Source organism: Balaenoptera ricei, chromosome X (assembly GCF_028023285.1).
Source record: "Balaenoptera ricei isolate mBalRic1 chromosome X, mBalRic1.hap2, whole genome shotgun sequence".
Lineage (NCBI taxonomy): Eukaryota > Metazoa > Chordata > Mammalia > Artiodactyla > Balaenopteridae > Balaenoptera > Balaenoptera ricei.
The window spans coordinates 63,494,502-63,511,257 of NC_082660.1; the positions used below are offsets into that span (position 1 = coordinate 63,494,502).

The following is a 16,756-nucleotide window of genomic DNA, read 5'->3' on the forward strand; positions in this document are numbered from 1 at the left end:
TACCCATACGCCCGGGTATGGCCAAGGGAAGCCGGAGCTATGGCTCTCTTTCTGGCAGTGAGCTTGGGCTGGGGTGAAGAGAAGGCAGGGGACCAGTTTCTGCTGACTTCACTTATTTCTTCACTGTCACTCAGGTCACAGAATTAGCAGGATCTTCAGGTAAACCTTCCTTCAAACTGGACTGATCCCTCAGTTAATGGTTGACATTCTCTGTTTACCTTAATGATTGCCAAGATCTGTTGCTGCACACGATACATTTTGTGGTTCAACTGCCTTGGCCCCGAGGGTAGAAGGCAATTTTGAAGAGGTTTTGGGGTTCTGGGATGGGATTGGAAATACTTTGGTCCATCCCTAGCCACTCAGGGCATGGGCAATAAACAGACGGCCAAAGAGCACCCTGGTACTGCCATGTGGGGGAAGCACTGTTGTCTCTCACCTCAGCCTCAAGGGGCCAGTAAGCATTGCCCATGACTTTTTTTTTTTTCTCCCCATAGTCATATCATTTTAGAGACTGGGAGCTGGAAGGGATGGAAGGGATGGCACCCAGTGCAGGAACCCTCTCTGCAGCTCACCCACACATTGGATCTACCTATGGCCAGGGGGTGGGGGAAGGCTGAGGACTGTTGATGAGCCCAGGTCCAGTTCAGTCTCCCAGACTGGGCTAAATATGTGTACATGGGTGACGATGATGCCCCTCTTCCTCTGGGACAGGGCAGTAACTTCAGGCTATGTGATCTGTCTCTCCAAAGCCACTGGGAGCTCAGGGGATCAATCTTATTTAATGATTGTGTGTGGGAGGAGGTAGGGCTGGTTAATGTTTGTCTGGTTCCTCTTGGGCTGTGGGCCATATCTGGCTCCAGCTCTGGGCTCTTTGTCCCTCCCCTGGACTGGGCTGACAGTACCTAGTGACATAGTGCAGACACGCCTGCAGACATTCCCTGGGAAAGGGCAGCAGCAGCCAGGTGAGGAAGCTGGGGGCTGAGGGAGGTGGGCCCCGTGGGCTGGTGTGGCCCAGGAGGGCAGAAGCGGGGGCTGGGGAGAGGCCGGGGTTTTGCCTTCTCTTGGGCTCAGCATTCAGCCACTAAGATCCCTTCTCTGCTTCCCTCTGAGCTGGGCTGAGGCCCCTCCCGCCAGGCTTGCTTAGTTTCTCTCTGTAACCCCCAACTCATCCTCTTTCCAGGCTCCGTGTTGCTTCTGCTCTCACTCTTTTTTTCCCAGACAAGAATCCCCCTCATCTCCACAGGGTCAAATCCCCAGAAAGACTTGAGGGGCCCCCACCAAGCTCAGGGTGGCCAAGTTTATCTCTTTAAGACATTTCCTGCCACACAGGGTTAGGGTTAGGGTTCAGTGGGGCCTCTGGGCACTGCCAGGTGCTGTTTTCCTTCCCTGATTAGAAGGTAAACCAGGCGTGCAACCAACATGGGGGCTGTCAGCGGATGAATACAGTGCACTCAGCAGGCCCAGCCAATGGGGCCAAGATTTGGGAGCATGCATTTCCATCTTCTTGAGGGAGACAGGGAGACTCAAGCTGAGCTTGGAGTAACTGATGATTGGGAGATCTAAAAGACGGGTGGCTCCCCCCCCACCAGCTGTTTAAAAGTTGTTCCAGCTGTTGGGAATGGCACTGCAGAATGCATGGACTTTCAGAAAATGAGATGGGGAGAGGAGAATAGAGACAAGAGGGGTTTGAATGGAGAGAAGTATATATGAGGATGCAGCAGAGCAATGGGGAAGGGACCCAGGCTTTGGTGAGGGGCCAACATGAATCCTAATCTGAGCTCCAGCACTGGCTTACCAGCTGTGTGATAAGTTACTCAGCTTCTTTGAGCCTCCATTTCCTCCTCTGTGAATTGCAGACAATAACCCACAGCTCACAGGGTTGTAGTGAGGATAAGAGTCAAGGAACAGACCACTTCTAGCACACAGTAGGTATTTCATAAATGGTGGCTGCTATAATAAGCCCAAGTAGAGAGCAACCGGAAGTCAGAGAGCTGATGGAGGTGTAAGAGGGTATAGTTCAAACAGTGATGAAGGGAGCTGATATTAGCAGTTCTATGGAAAGACCATGGCAGAGTGAGAGAAGAAGAAAACTGGAATGAGCTAGACTGGCCCTGACCCAAGCCTGGACACAGAATACGTATGGCAGCGTGGAGGGAACAGTGCAGCGACTGAGGTGCTGTGGAACCACAGGGGGTAGGCAGGGAAGAGAAGCAGGTGAAGAGGCAGAGGGCTGGAGGAGTTTGGTCTTAGCCACGCCAAACTGATGAAGGCAACCCAAAATTCAGGAGAAGATCTCAGAGAAAGGTCCCTGTCCTTTCCTGGCCAGAGGCTGCCTGTGAAACAGGGGAGGGAGTGTGGAGTCTGAGGCTGAGTGTAACTTCAGCCAGCCCAGCCAGGCCCCTCTTCCCCAAACCAGAAAGACACAAGGAGTTGGAAGGAGGTACAGGGAAGAGGTGGGAGCAGAAAGAGAGAGACAGACTTGATGAAAGTGTGTGTGTGTGTACGCATACCCACGCATGCTGGCACATGTGGAAAGGAGTATACGTTTTTGAGTTACGGGCCTGGTCTCAGAATGCAGTGTCCTTTAAGGAAGAGAGGTTGTCCGTGTACAAAGGCTTTGGCGTCAGAGGAAAACAAATTTGAAATTTGACTCCATTTAGCAGCAGTGCAGCTGTCACTGAGGTAAATTATTTAACCTCTCGGAGCCTCGACTGCCTTGTCTGAGAAGTGGGTATAATATTAGCTGGAGGCACTAAGGACAATCTCCTGATTTGGAACTGTGCTTGAGTGCTTGGGCAAATCTGAATATGAGGACAAGGCCAGAGCCTGACATGGTCAAGAAGTCTTGTCCAATTAAACATGAGAGCAAAACACTCCTGGAGCAACACAGAGCATATCAATACCTGGACTTTAACCCAAAGTCACAAAAACAGTTTGGATTTCAAAATCAGGTAAGTCCCCTGGATGTTTTTGAAGTGAAACCCTTGAGGTATTGATGTTGACATAGGGATCAGCTCTCCTTCCAAAGGGAGAGCAAAAATTGAGATCCCAGTGCCTGCACAAGGGTCCTTAGGGGCCCCAAAGGGAGCTCCTGGCTATGTCCCAGAGGGCTCAAGAAGATGGGAGGCGGAGAGCTACAAGAACCTAGAAACTCAGGGGTGGCCAGGCTGTCTGTGGGGCACCGCTGAGGGACAGAGAGAAGAGAACACATGAAGTTTGCTTTGGGGTTTGAGGAAGCAGCTGGAGAAAGGTAAGGAAGGGGAAACAGAACAAATCAGGAGGCCGCCGAAAGCCCTGGGAAGGGAGGAGAGGAAAACAGCTGTGAGTTATAGGAAAGGGGAGAAGGGCTAGAGGAGAATAAAAGCCAGACCAATCTTCGATCTCTCTGTTTCTAAAAACGCACTCATAGAAAGAAAAATGATCATTGTAGCTGAGGCAGTAAAGCCTTATGGGAAAGAGTATGGGCTCTGGAGTCAGCTTGACCTGGCTCAAATCCCAGCTCTGGCACGTACTCACTGCACGACCCTTGTGACACTGGGGTAAGTCCCTTCACCTTCCTTTGCCTCAGTTTCCTCATCTGTGACATGAGGATTACAAATAACACCTCCATCACGGGGTTGTTCTGAGGTTCACGTGAGATCATGTGCGTGCAAGGGCCTGGCACGAAAGAGGGGCTCAGGAAATGGTTATTCTTAATAATGCTCCTCGACCACCTGTTTTTGACTCTAACAAACATGTCTCACTGGATGAAGCATTTCTTCCCGGGGTACCTCCTGTAGCAGCTGTGCCTTCAGAATCCCAGGCTTGGGAGAAAGGGCACCTGCGTCCCTGCTTTTCCCACACTGGTTTAGGCCCACAGCATAAACTGGCTGAGGCTTTTTTGTTAAGCTAAATGAAGAAACCTTGTTCAGAGAAGTAATCTATCTCCCATGGACCGTCCCTTCGTCCCCTAGTTCCTGTCATTGCGTTCCGTTCCCCCCAGCTTTTCCAGCGCTAATACCCTACCCTTTCCCCTACAACAACCACTGCCCCTGCGTCCAGGCCTGTGTGCTCTCACAGCCAGTTCCCGGCTTCCAGCATGATCTCCTTGCAACTTAATGGCAGAAGTGGTGGGAGGGAGAAGGAGGCCTTCTTTGCCTGCCTAAGGGACAGAGGGGAATTTCTTCCCTAGAGCAACCGACAAGCTCAGGAAACCAGGAGTTACGATGTATGCTTGACTTGGGGGCAGGGCAGCAATGGAACAGTCTGTTCTGTCTGAGAGAGACACTATAGGTCAACAACAGCATTGGGAAGGAAAAAAGAGGGATATTGGGTTTGGCAGATCACTTAGTTCCTCCGAAGCCACATTGTTTTCTCTTCCTGATAAGGTTTTTGCTTCCCTTGATCACCAACTATGAAATTGCAGCTGCGCTAAGAACTTTTGCAGGTTGCTTCTTTGAACCTTACCGTAACCCTGGGTATTAACCCCGTTTATAGATGAACACGGCAGACTCAGAGGTTCGGTAACTCAGCCCAAAGTTGTAGCCAGTGAAGAACCAGGATTCAGACCCAAAGCTAGGTGACTCTTACCTATTCCATCTTCTAACTTTCTGTTTGCTTGCTTAACGTTTGCTTTCTCCTCCTGGCTTGTCCCCACCTGGCCACCCTCGATATGGGCTCAAGGAGGGATGGTCAGGGTTTGCTCCATGACACTGGAGTTGGACTGTACTCACTGGTCAGCAGCTTCCTTGTTTCTTGTGCTTTTATGGGTAGCATTAGCCTTTGCTTTTGTTGCTGCTGCTGCTGCTGCTGTTGTTGTCATTAACTGCCAGGCTTCGCTTTTGTGGACACCATCTGCAAAAGCACAAGGATTATACCGTGGAAAGAGCCTAGACTTCTGCTGCGGATACCTTTGTGTTTCATCTTACTCAAACACTGCAGCTGTGTGATCTTGAGTGAGCTACTTAACTTATCTGAGCTTCAGCTTCCTCAGCTGGAAAGACTGGGGTAACAGTCCTTAGACGCTTGCTAAATGGGTCAAAAGAAAGAATGTATGGGAAAACGCTTAGCACAGTTCCTGGCTTGATAAATGTGAGCTCCCTTTCCTAACCTCAAGCTCACCCATTCCCTGGAGAGGATCTAAGCCTAGGAAAAATCCTGCTGAATCTAAGTTTCTAGTAGAGTCACCGGAGAGGGCCTCAGCCCAGAGCCTCCTGGTTCCCCCGGGTCCCCTCTTACATGCACCTGTCTTTGTTCCATCTTCCCCCCGCCCGCCCCGCTGTGGCCATTCTTCTGGTGGGGCTATGGGGCGGGTGCGGCGATGGACCGGGCGGGCACAGAACAGGTGGGTGCAGGCTGGGTGTCCGGCTCTGGGACACAAGTGCTCTGTGTGTAGGGTGGGCGGAAGTCAGGGCGTTTGATCTGAATTCTAAAGGGCGTTGTTCAGAGCCCCACAAAGGTCCCATTGTGCAGACACTGGGTATAAAGCAGCATATGACTCCCCAGCACCGGGCGGCGATGAATTGGGACGCAGGCGCGGACCCAGGGACCACTCCCCCTGCACAGACATGAGACCATAGGGGACCTGTCTGGGTGGCCTCAGGGATAGGCGCTCCCCAAGGTAATGAGGCTTTGTTGGGTTTGCCCCAGGTCCAGACTTAAGGAGCTGGGGGAGGGGGAGCTAAAGAGGATGGCCGATGGCAGAACAAGATGGGCCTGGCAGCAAAGGGCAGGAGAGGAAAGAATGTTGGATGAAGGCGAAGAAGGGAGATGGGGCTCAGGGAGGTCAAGTCATCAAGTGAATGAGGGAGGAGGAGAAGGAGGAGGAAGAGAAAGAGAAGGAGAGGCTAGCACGGGAGAGGGGGTGGTGAGGAAAGCTATGACTCTCCTTCTTCCTTTCTTGTCACTGGCTCTTGGAAGGGGTAAGGGGGTGTCAGGCAGTGTTACGGTGTCTGGCTTTCGGCCCCAGCTTCCTGACAGCTTGCTCTGTGGCTCATGTTTTGCAGGTGTGAATGAGGCAGGATGAATTGGACAGGTTTGTACACCTTGCTCAGTGGTGTGAACCGGCATTCTACTGCCATTGGCCGAGTGTGGCTCTCGGTCATCTTTATCTTCAGAATCATGGTGCTGGTGGTGGCTGCTGAGAGTGTGTGGGGTGACGAGAAGTCTTCCTTCATCTGCAACACCCTCCAGCCTGGCTGCAACAGCGTCTGCTACGACCACTTTTTCCCCATTTCCCATGTGCGTCTGTGGTCTCTGCAGCTCATCTTGGTTTCCACCCCAGCTCTCCTCGTGGCCATGCACGTGGCTCACCAGCAGCACATAGAAAAGAAAATGCTGCGACTTGAGGGCCACGGGGACCCCCTACACCTGGAGGAGGTGAAGAGGCACAAGGTCCACATCTCAGGGACACTGTGGTGGACCTATGTCATCAGCGTGGTCTTCCGGCTGCTGTTCGAGGCCGCCTTCATGTACGTCTTTTATCTGCTCTACCCTGGCTACGCCATGGTGCGGCTGGTCAAATGTGAGGCCTACCCCTGCCCCAACACAGTGGACTGCTTCGTGTCCCGCCCCACGGAGAAAACCGTCTTCACCGTCTTCATGCTGGCCGCCTCCGGCATCTGCATCATCCTCAACGTGGCCGAGGTGGTGTACCTCATCTTCCGGGCCTGTGCCCGCCGAGCCCAGCGCCGCTCCAATCCGCCCTCCCGCAAGGGCTCCGGGGGCTTCGGCCACCGCCTCTCACCTGAGTACAAGCAGAACGAGATCAACAAGCTGCTCAGCGAGCAGGACGGCTCCCTGAAAGACATACTGCGCCGCAGCCCCGGCACCGGGGCCGGGCTGGCCGAGAAGAGTGACCGCTGCTCGGCCTGCTGATGCCACAGACCAGGCAACCTCCCTTCCCGTCCCCGACCCTGCACGGGCCTGCCCCTCCTTCTCCCCTGCCGGTGCACAGGCCTCGGACTGCTAGGGATTGCTCCATCAAAACCTTCCTTCCCTCCCAACTTCCCTTCCTTCCAGGGCCTTCTGCCTCGGGGGCTGAAGGGGTGGGGAGCTGGAGGCCACCCACGCCAGCACTCAAGGCTACTGGGGGTGTGGGCCGTGCTCGTTGCCTGCATCCCTTCCACTTCCCTCTTCCTCTCCCTGGGACCACTGGGGACCAGAGGTAGGATGCTCTGACAACATCTCCAATTATGAAACTAATCTTAACCCCGTGCTGTCAGATACCCTATTTCTGGAGTCACATCAGTAGGGAGGGATGTGGGCAAGTGGAGTGGAGGGAGGGTGCTGTGGACGTGTGGGTGGAGAAGGGAGGGTAGCAAACGCAAGAAAAGGAGGAACAGTGCTTGCCGGCCCAAGGAAAAGGAGGACATGTCTGGGGTGGAGGAGGTAGGGAGGGAGAAGCAGGCAGATAAGCTGGAGTGGGGGTTGGTCAGGGCTGCCTTTGCCTCTGGTCCCTAAGGCCTCTCTCTGCCTGAAATGTTACACATTAAACAGGATTTTACAGTAAACGAAGAGGTGGCTTGTGTGTTTGTGAAGTTCTTTCTCCTGCAACCTCTGACCACCCCTGGATGAGCTGGCCTTGGCTTTTTGCTGATCAAGAAAGGAATGGGCAAAAGAGATAGTGACTTGAGTAGCTGAAACTGCCAAGGAGGGATCGCCACCCCCCAGGCCGGGCAAAACCAGGCCCGGGGCCATTCTCTCCTGTTTTTTGTTGTTTTGGTTTGGGGCTCCCCCCCCCATTTTTTAATAACAGCTTTATTGGGCTCTAATTCACTTACCCCTTCCTCTGATGTGATTTTTTCATCCATTTTAAGTATACGGTTTATTGAGTTTTGGTAATTGTGGGCAGTTTCGTAAACATGACCACGATCTATTATAAAACATCTACATTCCCTCAAAAAGTTTCCTTGGGTCCCTTCCTCTGATTTTAAAAAGATTAAAACGACAACTCCTCCTGGAGAGACAGGAAATGATAGAGAAAGTTCGCAAGTCGGAGAGGGTAGCCGGCATCCCCTTGGCTCCACCCACACGTCCCCTGCACTCCTGGGAGAAATATGCCCTGTTCTTCCTCGAAACTCAGCGTTCACTGCTGATTGATGCCCCCAAGCCACCCATTGGATTGCACAGTGACTCTGACCCCTTTCCTCCGACATAGCCCCAGATTCTACCCTCCTCCCCAGTTTCCTTCCCTCAGGAATCAATGCCTCCCACCCCAGAGATGCCTCTAACACAGGTCAAACATTTCACAGCAGCAGCAGCAGTTTCCTGGCCAGCATCAGTCGCCCAAGAAGCAGGTAGCCCCCTCTCCCTCGGTCAGCTGTGGTAGGAAGAGCTCCAGGCTGGCACTTGATAAAGCTGGGTTCAACTCCTGGTTCTGTCACTTAGTAGCAAGGCATTCCCTTCCCCAAGCTTCAGCTTCCTTGTGAGCAAACAAGGGCTGGCCTAGCACCTCTCTAAGCTCCCTTTAACACTCTGGGCTCCTCGGATTCCCAAAGGACTCCCCCGGTTCCATGAGGGTTCCCCATCACAGAGTCACTGCCCTCACCAATGGCCCCTCGGAGTAAGAGTTTTCCCCACAGTAAGTTTCTCCCCTCAGCTTCCCTACCTCTTAATAGAAAAAATTATTTGCCACTCCCTCTCAGAGAATGCTGACTCTCCCTGTGGGAAGTATATCAGAAAGGAAGAGAAAATCAGGCATAATCTTATCAGAATTGTTCTCCAGAAACAGTCTTTTCCCTTCAGACAGAAAGCCTGGAAGGGCTCCTCATTCAAGGAGGTTTCTCCTTTAGAAAAGAAAGGAGAGAGTAAGTATTCCTTTCCCACACACTCAGCAATCCTGAGAGAGAGCTTCCCCCTCTCTTAAAAGAGAGACATTCCTTTCCTGCAAGAAATTTCCTTCCTCCTTAGAAACAGACAGCATACTCTGTCAGAGGAGAGGTCCCCACCCCCTCATGGTAGGGAGATTTCTTTTCTTATTGAAATCCACCCACACACAACACAACACAACACAACACATCACAAACAACAGCATCTCCTCTCTGTCCAAGAGGCCATCGAGAGAAAGCTTTTCTTTTTAAAAATCCATCCTGGTTCAACAAAGGAACTTCATGCCCTTCTCACATTGAGAAATGTTAAATCCCTCACCTCAGACATCTAGTTTCTCTTCAGAAGATTCTACGAATCCCCCTTGGAAAGAGGTTCCATCTCCAGATCCAGACTTTCCTCTCCAGGGGGCAGTGGTGGGACAATAAAGCTACCGGACTGGGTGTTCCAGCCAAAAGGAGGACTCTCACTCTTGTTTGCTGTGAAGCAGGTGGGAGCAGGCCAAAGGAAGCTTGAGGGGAGCTGGTGTACACAAGATAGCAAGGAGGGTGTGGCAGGCTAACCCCAGGACTGACTTTTGTATTTGAGGCTCTGTCACAATCGTGTAAGGGAGAAACAGGAGGCAAGCGGGGCTTAGTACTTGCCACACAGTAGACACTTGGAAGAGTGACCAGGGTAGTGAAGACGGTGATGGAATTCGGAAACCTGGTTCTCCATTTATTAGCTCTGGCCCCTTGGACACATCATACTTACCCTTTCCGAGTCTCAGCTTCCTCATCTGCGATATAGGATTGATGATAACCTCTCTACCTCTTTCACAGAGCTTTTGTGAGAATCAAACAAGATGTGTTCAAAAGCTGGTTACATACACACTGTAAAGTAAGGAATGATAGTATCACGAGCACTGAGGCCACAGCCTTAGGGCATGCTAGAACTCACAACGAGCCAGAAAGGAGTGAGGCCGGTTCAGCTAGGCTGGAGATAGTGGAAGGAACTAGGCAACAGTAGGGTTGGCTCCCCGAGGGAATGGACAGCAGTCCAAACAGCAAAGTCCAGGAGATGTCGCAAACTTCTCTTGAGCATGATCCATTTAAGGGTCGATATTCAAGGGGTCTGATCTGGAGGTAGAAAAGGCCTGGTAATAGGAGCTTCTTGCACTCTCTCTCATGGCACTGGTGCTTCTAGGGACATTTATGGTCTTCTAAAGGCATCTGTGTGCAGAGATACCAGGAGCTGGGGACAAAGGAACAGAGTCAGCTCCTGGATGAAGGGACTGGCCGAACTAGGAGAGTAGTCAAGGCCCCAGCCAACTGAGTTGGGATTTCAAAGCAGGCTGCAGTCTCCATAGAGAATTGGCATGGCAACCATGAACTGATTCAGATGCCCAATCAGACAGCCTGGGTGCACACAGTGGTGGCTAGAAGGGACTGCTTGCTCCATTTACTGATTCCACAGTACTTAAATGCCAGACCTGACCTGTGGGAGAGAAGGGGCTATAAAAGCCCACCAAGCTGGGCTCTCTTTGATCCCTGGACTAGGCCAGTCTGAACCTGTCAGGTGGGGAAAGGATTGGGGCACTCTAGGGAGGGGGAATAAAGCAGGCAGAAACCACACAGATGTCTGAAAGTGTATGGTATTGTCTTCAGACTTAGACTAATAATCTGCTGCGAGGGATTTGAGGAGGGGAATGGCTAGAGGGGAGGTAGGACAGGTAAACTCTGACCATCGTATGATGGGCCTTGTACGTCACTATAAGGGGTTAAGACTGTCCTATGGCTGGTGGAAACCATTAAGGGTTTTGAGTAGGGGAGTGCCACCTTCAGATTTGCGGTTGGAGAGCTCACTCTGGCAGCTACAGACAGTGGATTGGGGGTTGGAAAAATGAGAGGCAGAACGACCAGCTATGGAACTGGGGCAATAGCCCAAGTGGGGCCTGTGGGACTCATACAGTGGCAGGAGGAAAAAGAGGAGACCAACATAAGAGACACTTCGGATGTAGAATCGACACCAGGACTTGATGTCTGAGTGTGGGGAGATGGAGGAGCCAGAGATAATTTAGCGGTTTCCTTCCCCTTCCTTGACTGGCAGACTCCTAATCATTCAAGACTCAGCTCAAAAGTCATTTCCTATGTGAAGCCCTCAACTCTCTTCTCCTCGCCCCCTCCCAAGTCCCTCAGGGAGAAGGAGTCCTCCCCCCATTCTGAATCCCCACAGGATGTTGTAGTAGTGCGGTTGATTAGAGCGCTTGTCAAATTGTGTGCTAATTACTTTCACAACCTTGGCACACAATAGGTGCTTAGCCTGTTGAATAAAGGGCAGCAGGGAAGAGGACAGAGGCATGTGCAAAGGCTCAGAGTCTTGAAGGAGTAGAGTGTGTTCTAGAGCAAAGAATGCCAGGAATGGCAGGTGGGGGGCGTCATAGGAGGTGAGACTGGCAAAGTAGGTTGGGGCCAGGTCATGAAGGGTCTCATATGCTGTGTGGAGAAATTTACACAGGAATTTGAACTGTCAGCTGTCGCAGGCAGGACCCTTCCTTTTTTTAAAAAAAATTTTTTTAATTAATTAATTTTTATTTTTGGCTGTGTTGGGCCTTCGTTTCTGTGCGAGGGCTTTCTCTAGCTGCGGCAAGTGGGGGCCACTCTTCATCGCGGTGCGCGGGCCTCTCACTATCGCGGCCTCTCTTGTTGCAGAGCACAGGCTCCAGACGTGCAGGCGCAGCAGTTGTGGCTCACGGGCCCAGCTGCTCCACGGCATGTGGGATCTTCCCAGACCAGGGCTCGAACCCATGTCCCGTGCATCGGCAGGCAGACTCTCAACCACTGCGCCACCAGGGAAGCCCCAGGACCCTTCTTTTTTTAAAGTTAGGCCCCTACTAGACTTGTAGGCAATTCTGTACTCATCATGGTAGGCAGACTGTGGAGATCTTGAGGAGATCCAAGATCGATGCATTAAGGTTGACGGTGAACTGTGGAAGAAATGGCAGAGCGATTTGACAGTGGACTTCAATGGACTTCAAAGAGAAAGTGTAATTTACTCAGGATGGTGACCGGATGTCTTCCATGTCAACTGAAGCCCCTGTGAAAAGTCGGTACGGCATAGTGACCTTCGCCAAGTCACTTGGCCACTCTATGCCTCAGTTTCCTCTTCTGTAAAATAGAGATAATAATAGTACATATGTCACAGGGCTGTAGTGAGGATCAAATGCATTCATTACATAAAAAGCACTTAGAATATTGCCTAGTTGATAGTAAGCTCTATACAGGTGTGTATTTCTATTTCCTCTCACCATCTTTGCCACCCTCCAACGATTCACCAGCTCTTTGAAACACTGAACTAAACTCTTTGTCTCACCTAACGGTGCTTTCTTGACTGTCTAGTTGTCAATTGCGGTGTGTGCGCTGAAGTACGCAAGTCTGCATGTTTGCACACACGTAGCGGTAATTATGGCCACATTCAGATATAAGTGGAAGGATGGCTGTCGGGGGGTGGCGGTCTTAATTCTTAATGTAGTTTTAATGAAAAGCATGTGTCTCAATCATAATAAAGTCTGAAACTTTATTCCCAGTCTTACAAACAACTTAGGCGGATGAAAGGAAAGGAGACTGCTTATGGAGCACCCAGTATGGACCAGTTTTGGTGCTAAATTAAGCACTTACATACATCATCTCAGTAATGGCAACATAGCTATTACTATACCCATGCTTATAGATGAGGAAATGGAGGGTCAGAGAGGTTAAGTAATATGTCCAGCTGAAAACTGCAGCGCTAGAATGAACACTTAGGCCTATTCTAATCCAAAATCTGTGCTAGCTCCTCTACACCAAAGTAACCACTCTACGCTGCCTCAGGAAGGGTTTCATGATGGAGGGGTGAGGTGGGGGAAGCTCAGTACGATATGAAAATATTAAACTGCTGGAAAACAAGATGTGCTTTGTGGGGGCCCTAAGGTTAAGAGAGAGAAACGGTGAAAGCTGAGGAAGGGGCTGCCCTGTGCTCAGACAGGGAAGGGCAGTCTGGAGGGAGAGGGTGTCTTCTGAGATCTCTGCCTGGAGCAGGATCCAGAAACTGTCCATCCCTGGGAAGCAAGGCAATGTGGGGAGTGCAGGCAAGATGGGGCGAGAGAGTTATTCAGAACCCGTACCTTTCAACCCCCTAGATCAAGATAAGCATTTGAAAACTCCACCATTTCTTTCCCTTAACCTTAGGGATCTCAAACACATGCTTGGTTTTCCAGCAGTTCCCTTGCCCCTTTCTCTTTCCCCTCCGCCTTTCCTTCAAGGGGACAAAGCCTTTCATTCCACAATTAGAGATAAAAAAGTCTTGAAAAGCAGATACTTTGGGGGATTAATGCCAACAAAAAATCATTCATGCTAAAATATAATCAATTCACCAGCAAAGAAAGTCTGGTAAGTCAGCTTCCCAAACCTTTCTCAAGTCCCTTTCCTCCTCAGCAGTCCCATCGTGCTGCTGCCTTCCTTCAGGCCTTGAAATTATCTCCTAACTGATAATGTGGACAATAAAAACTAATGTTTAGGGGGCTTCCCTAGTGGCGCAGTGGTTAAGAATCCGCCTGCCAATGCAGGGGACACGGGTTCGAGCCCTGGTCCGGGAAGATCCCACATGCCACGGAGCAACTAAGCCCGTGCACCACAACTACTGAGCCTGTGCTCTAGAGCCTGCGAGCCACAACTACTGAGCCCGCGTGCCACAACTACTGAAGCCCGCGCGCCTAGAGCCTGTGCTCCACAACAAGAGAAGCCACCGCAATGAGAAGCCCGCGCTCCACAATGAAGAGTAGCTCCTGCTCGCCGCAGCTAGAGAAAGCCCGCGGGCAGCAACGAAGACCCAACGCAGCCAAAATCAATCAATAAATAAATTAATTAATTTTTTTAAAAAAGCTAATATTTATTAAGTGCTTGCTGTGTGCTGGGCACTGTGCTAAACCGTATCTCCCTTAATCCTCACTATCCATGGAGGTAAGCACCATTATTGCCCCAATTTACAGATGAGGAAACAGGCCACGTAGTAACTTGGTCAGACCAAACAGCTAGGAAAGAAAGGGCTGAGCCGGGGATCTGGAACTCATGTCTGCCAGAGGCCATAGGCAAAGCACATACCCATTTCCGTGCCACTGGCTCCCTGTAACTGGCCTCCCAGGTTTCTTCAGCACCCAGTTCTCCTCCACCCACCCAGACATGCTGGAGTCACCTTAAAACATGAAGCCTATCCTGCCAGTTCTTTGTGAAAATCCTTTAATGGCTTTCCACTGTTTTGAGGATAAGGTATGACTGTTTCAGTTTGCCAGGACCGAGGGGTTTCCCGGGTTGCTGGGCTTTCATGGCTAAAACTGGGGAGGTCCTGGGCAAACTGAGATGGTTGGTCACCCTAGCAGGGCGTGGCATTGGACGCCTTTCACAACCCGATCCCTTCTCACCCAGCAACAGCTCCCACCATTCCTCACCCCTTTTACTGTGCCCTCTCCACGTCCTCTGCAGCCCAACCACCCTTCCCTGAAGACACTCCGAGATCTCTTTTACCTCCATGCCTTTGTGCACACTGATCCCTGCACCTCTATGCCTGATAAACTATCCACTCTTCATGAGAACCCAGCTCCCATAGCACCTCTGTGGTCTTTCTTGATTCCCTGGGACGGAATGAATAACAATTACCTTCTACCTTGACCATTTTATTGACACGTGAGTCTTCCCCAGGGTCAGACTAGGGTGAGGCAATCAAGGCACCTGGGGTGCAAAATTTAAGGAGGCATTCGCTCTCGGGGTTGCTCAAATGCCAACCCTATACTCGCCTGACCCCAGCAGTGAGTGCCTCCTTAAACTTTGCACCCTAAGTACCTTAATTGCCTCACCTTAGTCCCAGCCTTGGTCCTATCAGACTGGGGAGTTCTCAAGAACAGACCCCAAGTTCTTACTCATCTTCGTATCCCTAGTGATTAGCACAAGGGTGGGCACAGAGCGGAAATCTAGTTGCACAAATGACATCAAACCCTTCTCCGTTCCAGTAGGGGAAGGAGGTAGGAGAGCCAGATGGCTTTGGGCCCTGCTGAGGATGGGAGAAGGTGAAAGCAAATTAACAGACTTCATCCTGGCCTGGGGTATGAGGATAGCTTTCCATCAGGTGGTTTTACCCTTGGCACCTGGCAGATCTGGGGCTCTTCCTACTTCTCTGGTCTCTCCCTCTCAGTTCCTTTCGCTGGTTAACCGGAGATATTCTCCAAGGTACCATTTTTTTTTGTCCTTTTCTCTCCTTATTTTCCCCTGAATGATCCTGTCCACTCCCAGAGCTTCAGCTAGGAGCCCTCTGTAGATGACTTCTAAATTGACACCTCATGCATTATGCTGAGTGAAACAAGTCGAGATAGAGAGAGACAAATACTGTGTGATATCACTCATATGTATAAGTGAATCCAAAAAAGCCGAACTCATAGAAACAGAGAGTAAAACGGTGGTTTGCAGGGGCCAGGGGGTGGGGAAAATGGGGAGATGTTGGTCAAAGGGTATACACTTCCAGTTCTAATATGAATAAGTTCTGGGGATCTAAGGTACAGCATGGTGACTATAGTTAACAACACTGTATCATGTACTTGAAAGTTGCTATGAGAGATCTTAAAAGTTCTTACCGCAAAAAAGAAACGGTAATTATATGACAGGATGGAGGTGTTGGCTAACGCTATGGTGGTAATCATTTTGCAACATATAAGTGCATCAAATCAACACACTGTACACCTCAAACTTATACAATGCTATATATCAATTACATCCCAATAAAGCTGGAAAAAACCAGACAACTCATCTCTCTTTTAAGCCTCAGACCCACATTTCCAACTGCCTAGTTTATATGGTAATATCTAGCATCAATGTTGCTCTTTCATATCCATTTTCTCATCTGACCTTTGCAACAATTCTGTGAGAAAGTCAGGGCAGAATATGAATATATTTTTTAGGGGAGACTCGAAAAGGTAGGCTTGCCCAAGTTTTAGTGGCAGAGCTATGATTAAGAACTCAAGTTTGAGTGTTCTTTCTGTTATGCCATGTTGCACAGCCCACCACATGGATGTTTCAATGGAGTCTCAAACCCAACGTGATCAAAACCTCAACTTGCTACCAACCTCCTCCTACCGCTACTCCCCTGAAAAAACAAACAAACCCAAAAAACAAAACAACAAAACCCTGCCTCTAATGTTTCCCAACTTGGTTAAAGGTGTCTCACGTTTGCTGTTTCAGGCATCTTGGAGCCTGTGGAGGCCTGCTGGAAACAGGACTTCTAAAACGACAAATACGTCTTGAAGGTTGTGGCCCAAGGCCACTTTTGCTGGCTATAAGCGGTGTCTCCAGAACCAGAGGGAGCCTACAGCTCTTCTTAAAATTGAAGGTGTTTATGCTCGGGATGAAACTGAATTCTATCTAGGCAAGAGATGTGCTTAGGTGTACAAAGCAAAGAACAACACAGTTAACTCCTGGTGGAAAACCTAACAAAACCAGAGTAATCTGGGGAAAGGTAACTCACGCTCATGGAAACAGTGGCATGGTTTGTGCCAAATTCCGAAGGAACCTTCGTGCTAAGGCCATTGGACACAGAATCAGTGTGACGCCGTACCCTTCAAGGATTTAAACTTATTGAAAAGTAAATAAAGTGTGGATTTGTTCTCTTGTTAAAAGAAAAAAAAGTGTCTCACTTTCCCAATCATCAAGGCTAGAAACCTTGGTTTCACGCTCGATTCTTCCCTCTCCTCCATAGCCTGCAGACTTGACCTTCACAATGTCTGAAACTCATTTTGAATTCATCCTCTCTTTTGCTTCTCTATCCCCATCGAGGCTCACAGAATCTCTTTAGCCACACTCCTTTCACTGCTGTCCTGGCCTTCAGATCTGCCCCACCCCCGATCCTTCATATCGTCCCAGGCATCTCCTCCCTAGAGCAACAGATCTGATCC

At 50.3% G+C, this 16,756-nt stretch overlaps 1 protein-coding gene and 1 pseudogene across 2 annotated transcripts; both read left to right on the forward strand.

Annotated features, from left to right (window-relative positions):
* Window positions 1–881: 881 nt before the first annotated feature.
* Window positions 882–7,494, forward strand: GJB1 (gap junction protein beta 1). Of its 2 annotated transcripts, XM_059910298.1 has the most exons (3): window positions 908–962; window positions 2,664–2,951; window positions 5,985–7,494. In XM_059910298.1, exon 3 carries the CDS (start codon window positions 6,001–6,003, stop codon window positions 6,853–6,855), a length of 855 nt encoding a protein of 284 aa, XP_059766281.1. In that variant the 5' UTR covers window positions 908–962; window positions 2,664–2,951; window positions 5,985–6,000; the 3' UTR covers window positions 6,856–7,494. The 2 variants fall into 2 exon arrangements, with proteins under 2 accessions (XP_059766280.1, XP_059766281.1); XM_059910297.1 differs by lacking the exon at window positions 2,664–2,951 and having other exon boundaries at window positions 882–962.
* A 6,281-nt stretch (window positions 7,495–13,775) lies between these two features.
* On the forward strand, window positions 13,776–16,434 carry LOC132357084 (large ribosomal subunit protein eL33-like; annotated as a pseudogene).
* The last annotated feature ends 322 nt before the right edge of the window (window positions 16,435–16,756 follow it).

Excerpts from the sequence above, each read along its gene's own strand:
- GJB1 (XM_059910297.1), top strand. The coding sequence starts at position 6,001 with ATGAATTGGACAGGTTTGTACACCTTGCTCAGTGGTGTGAACCGGCAT.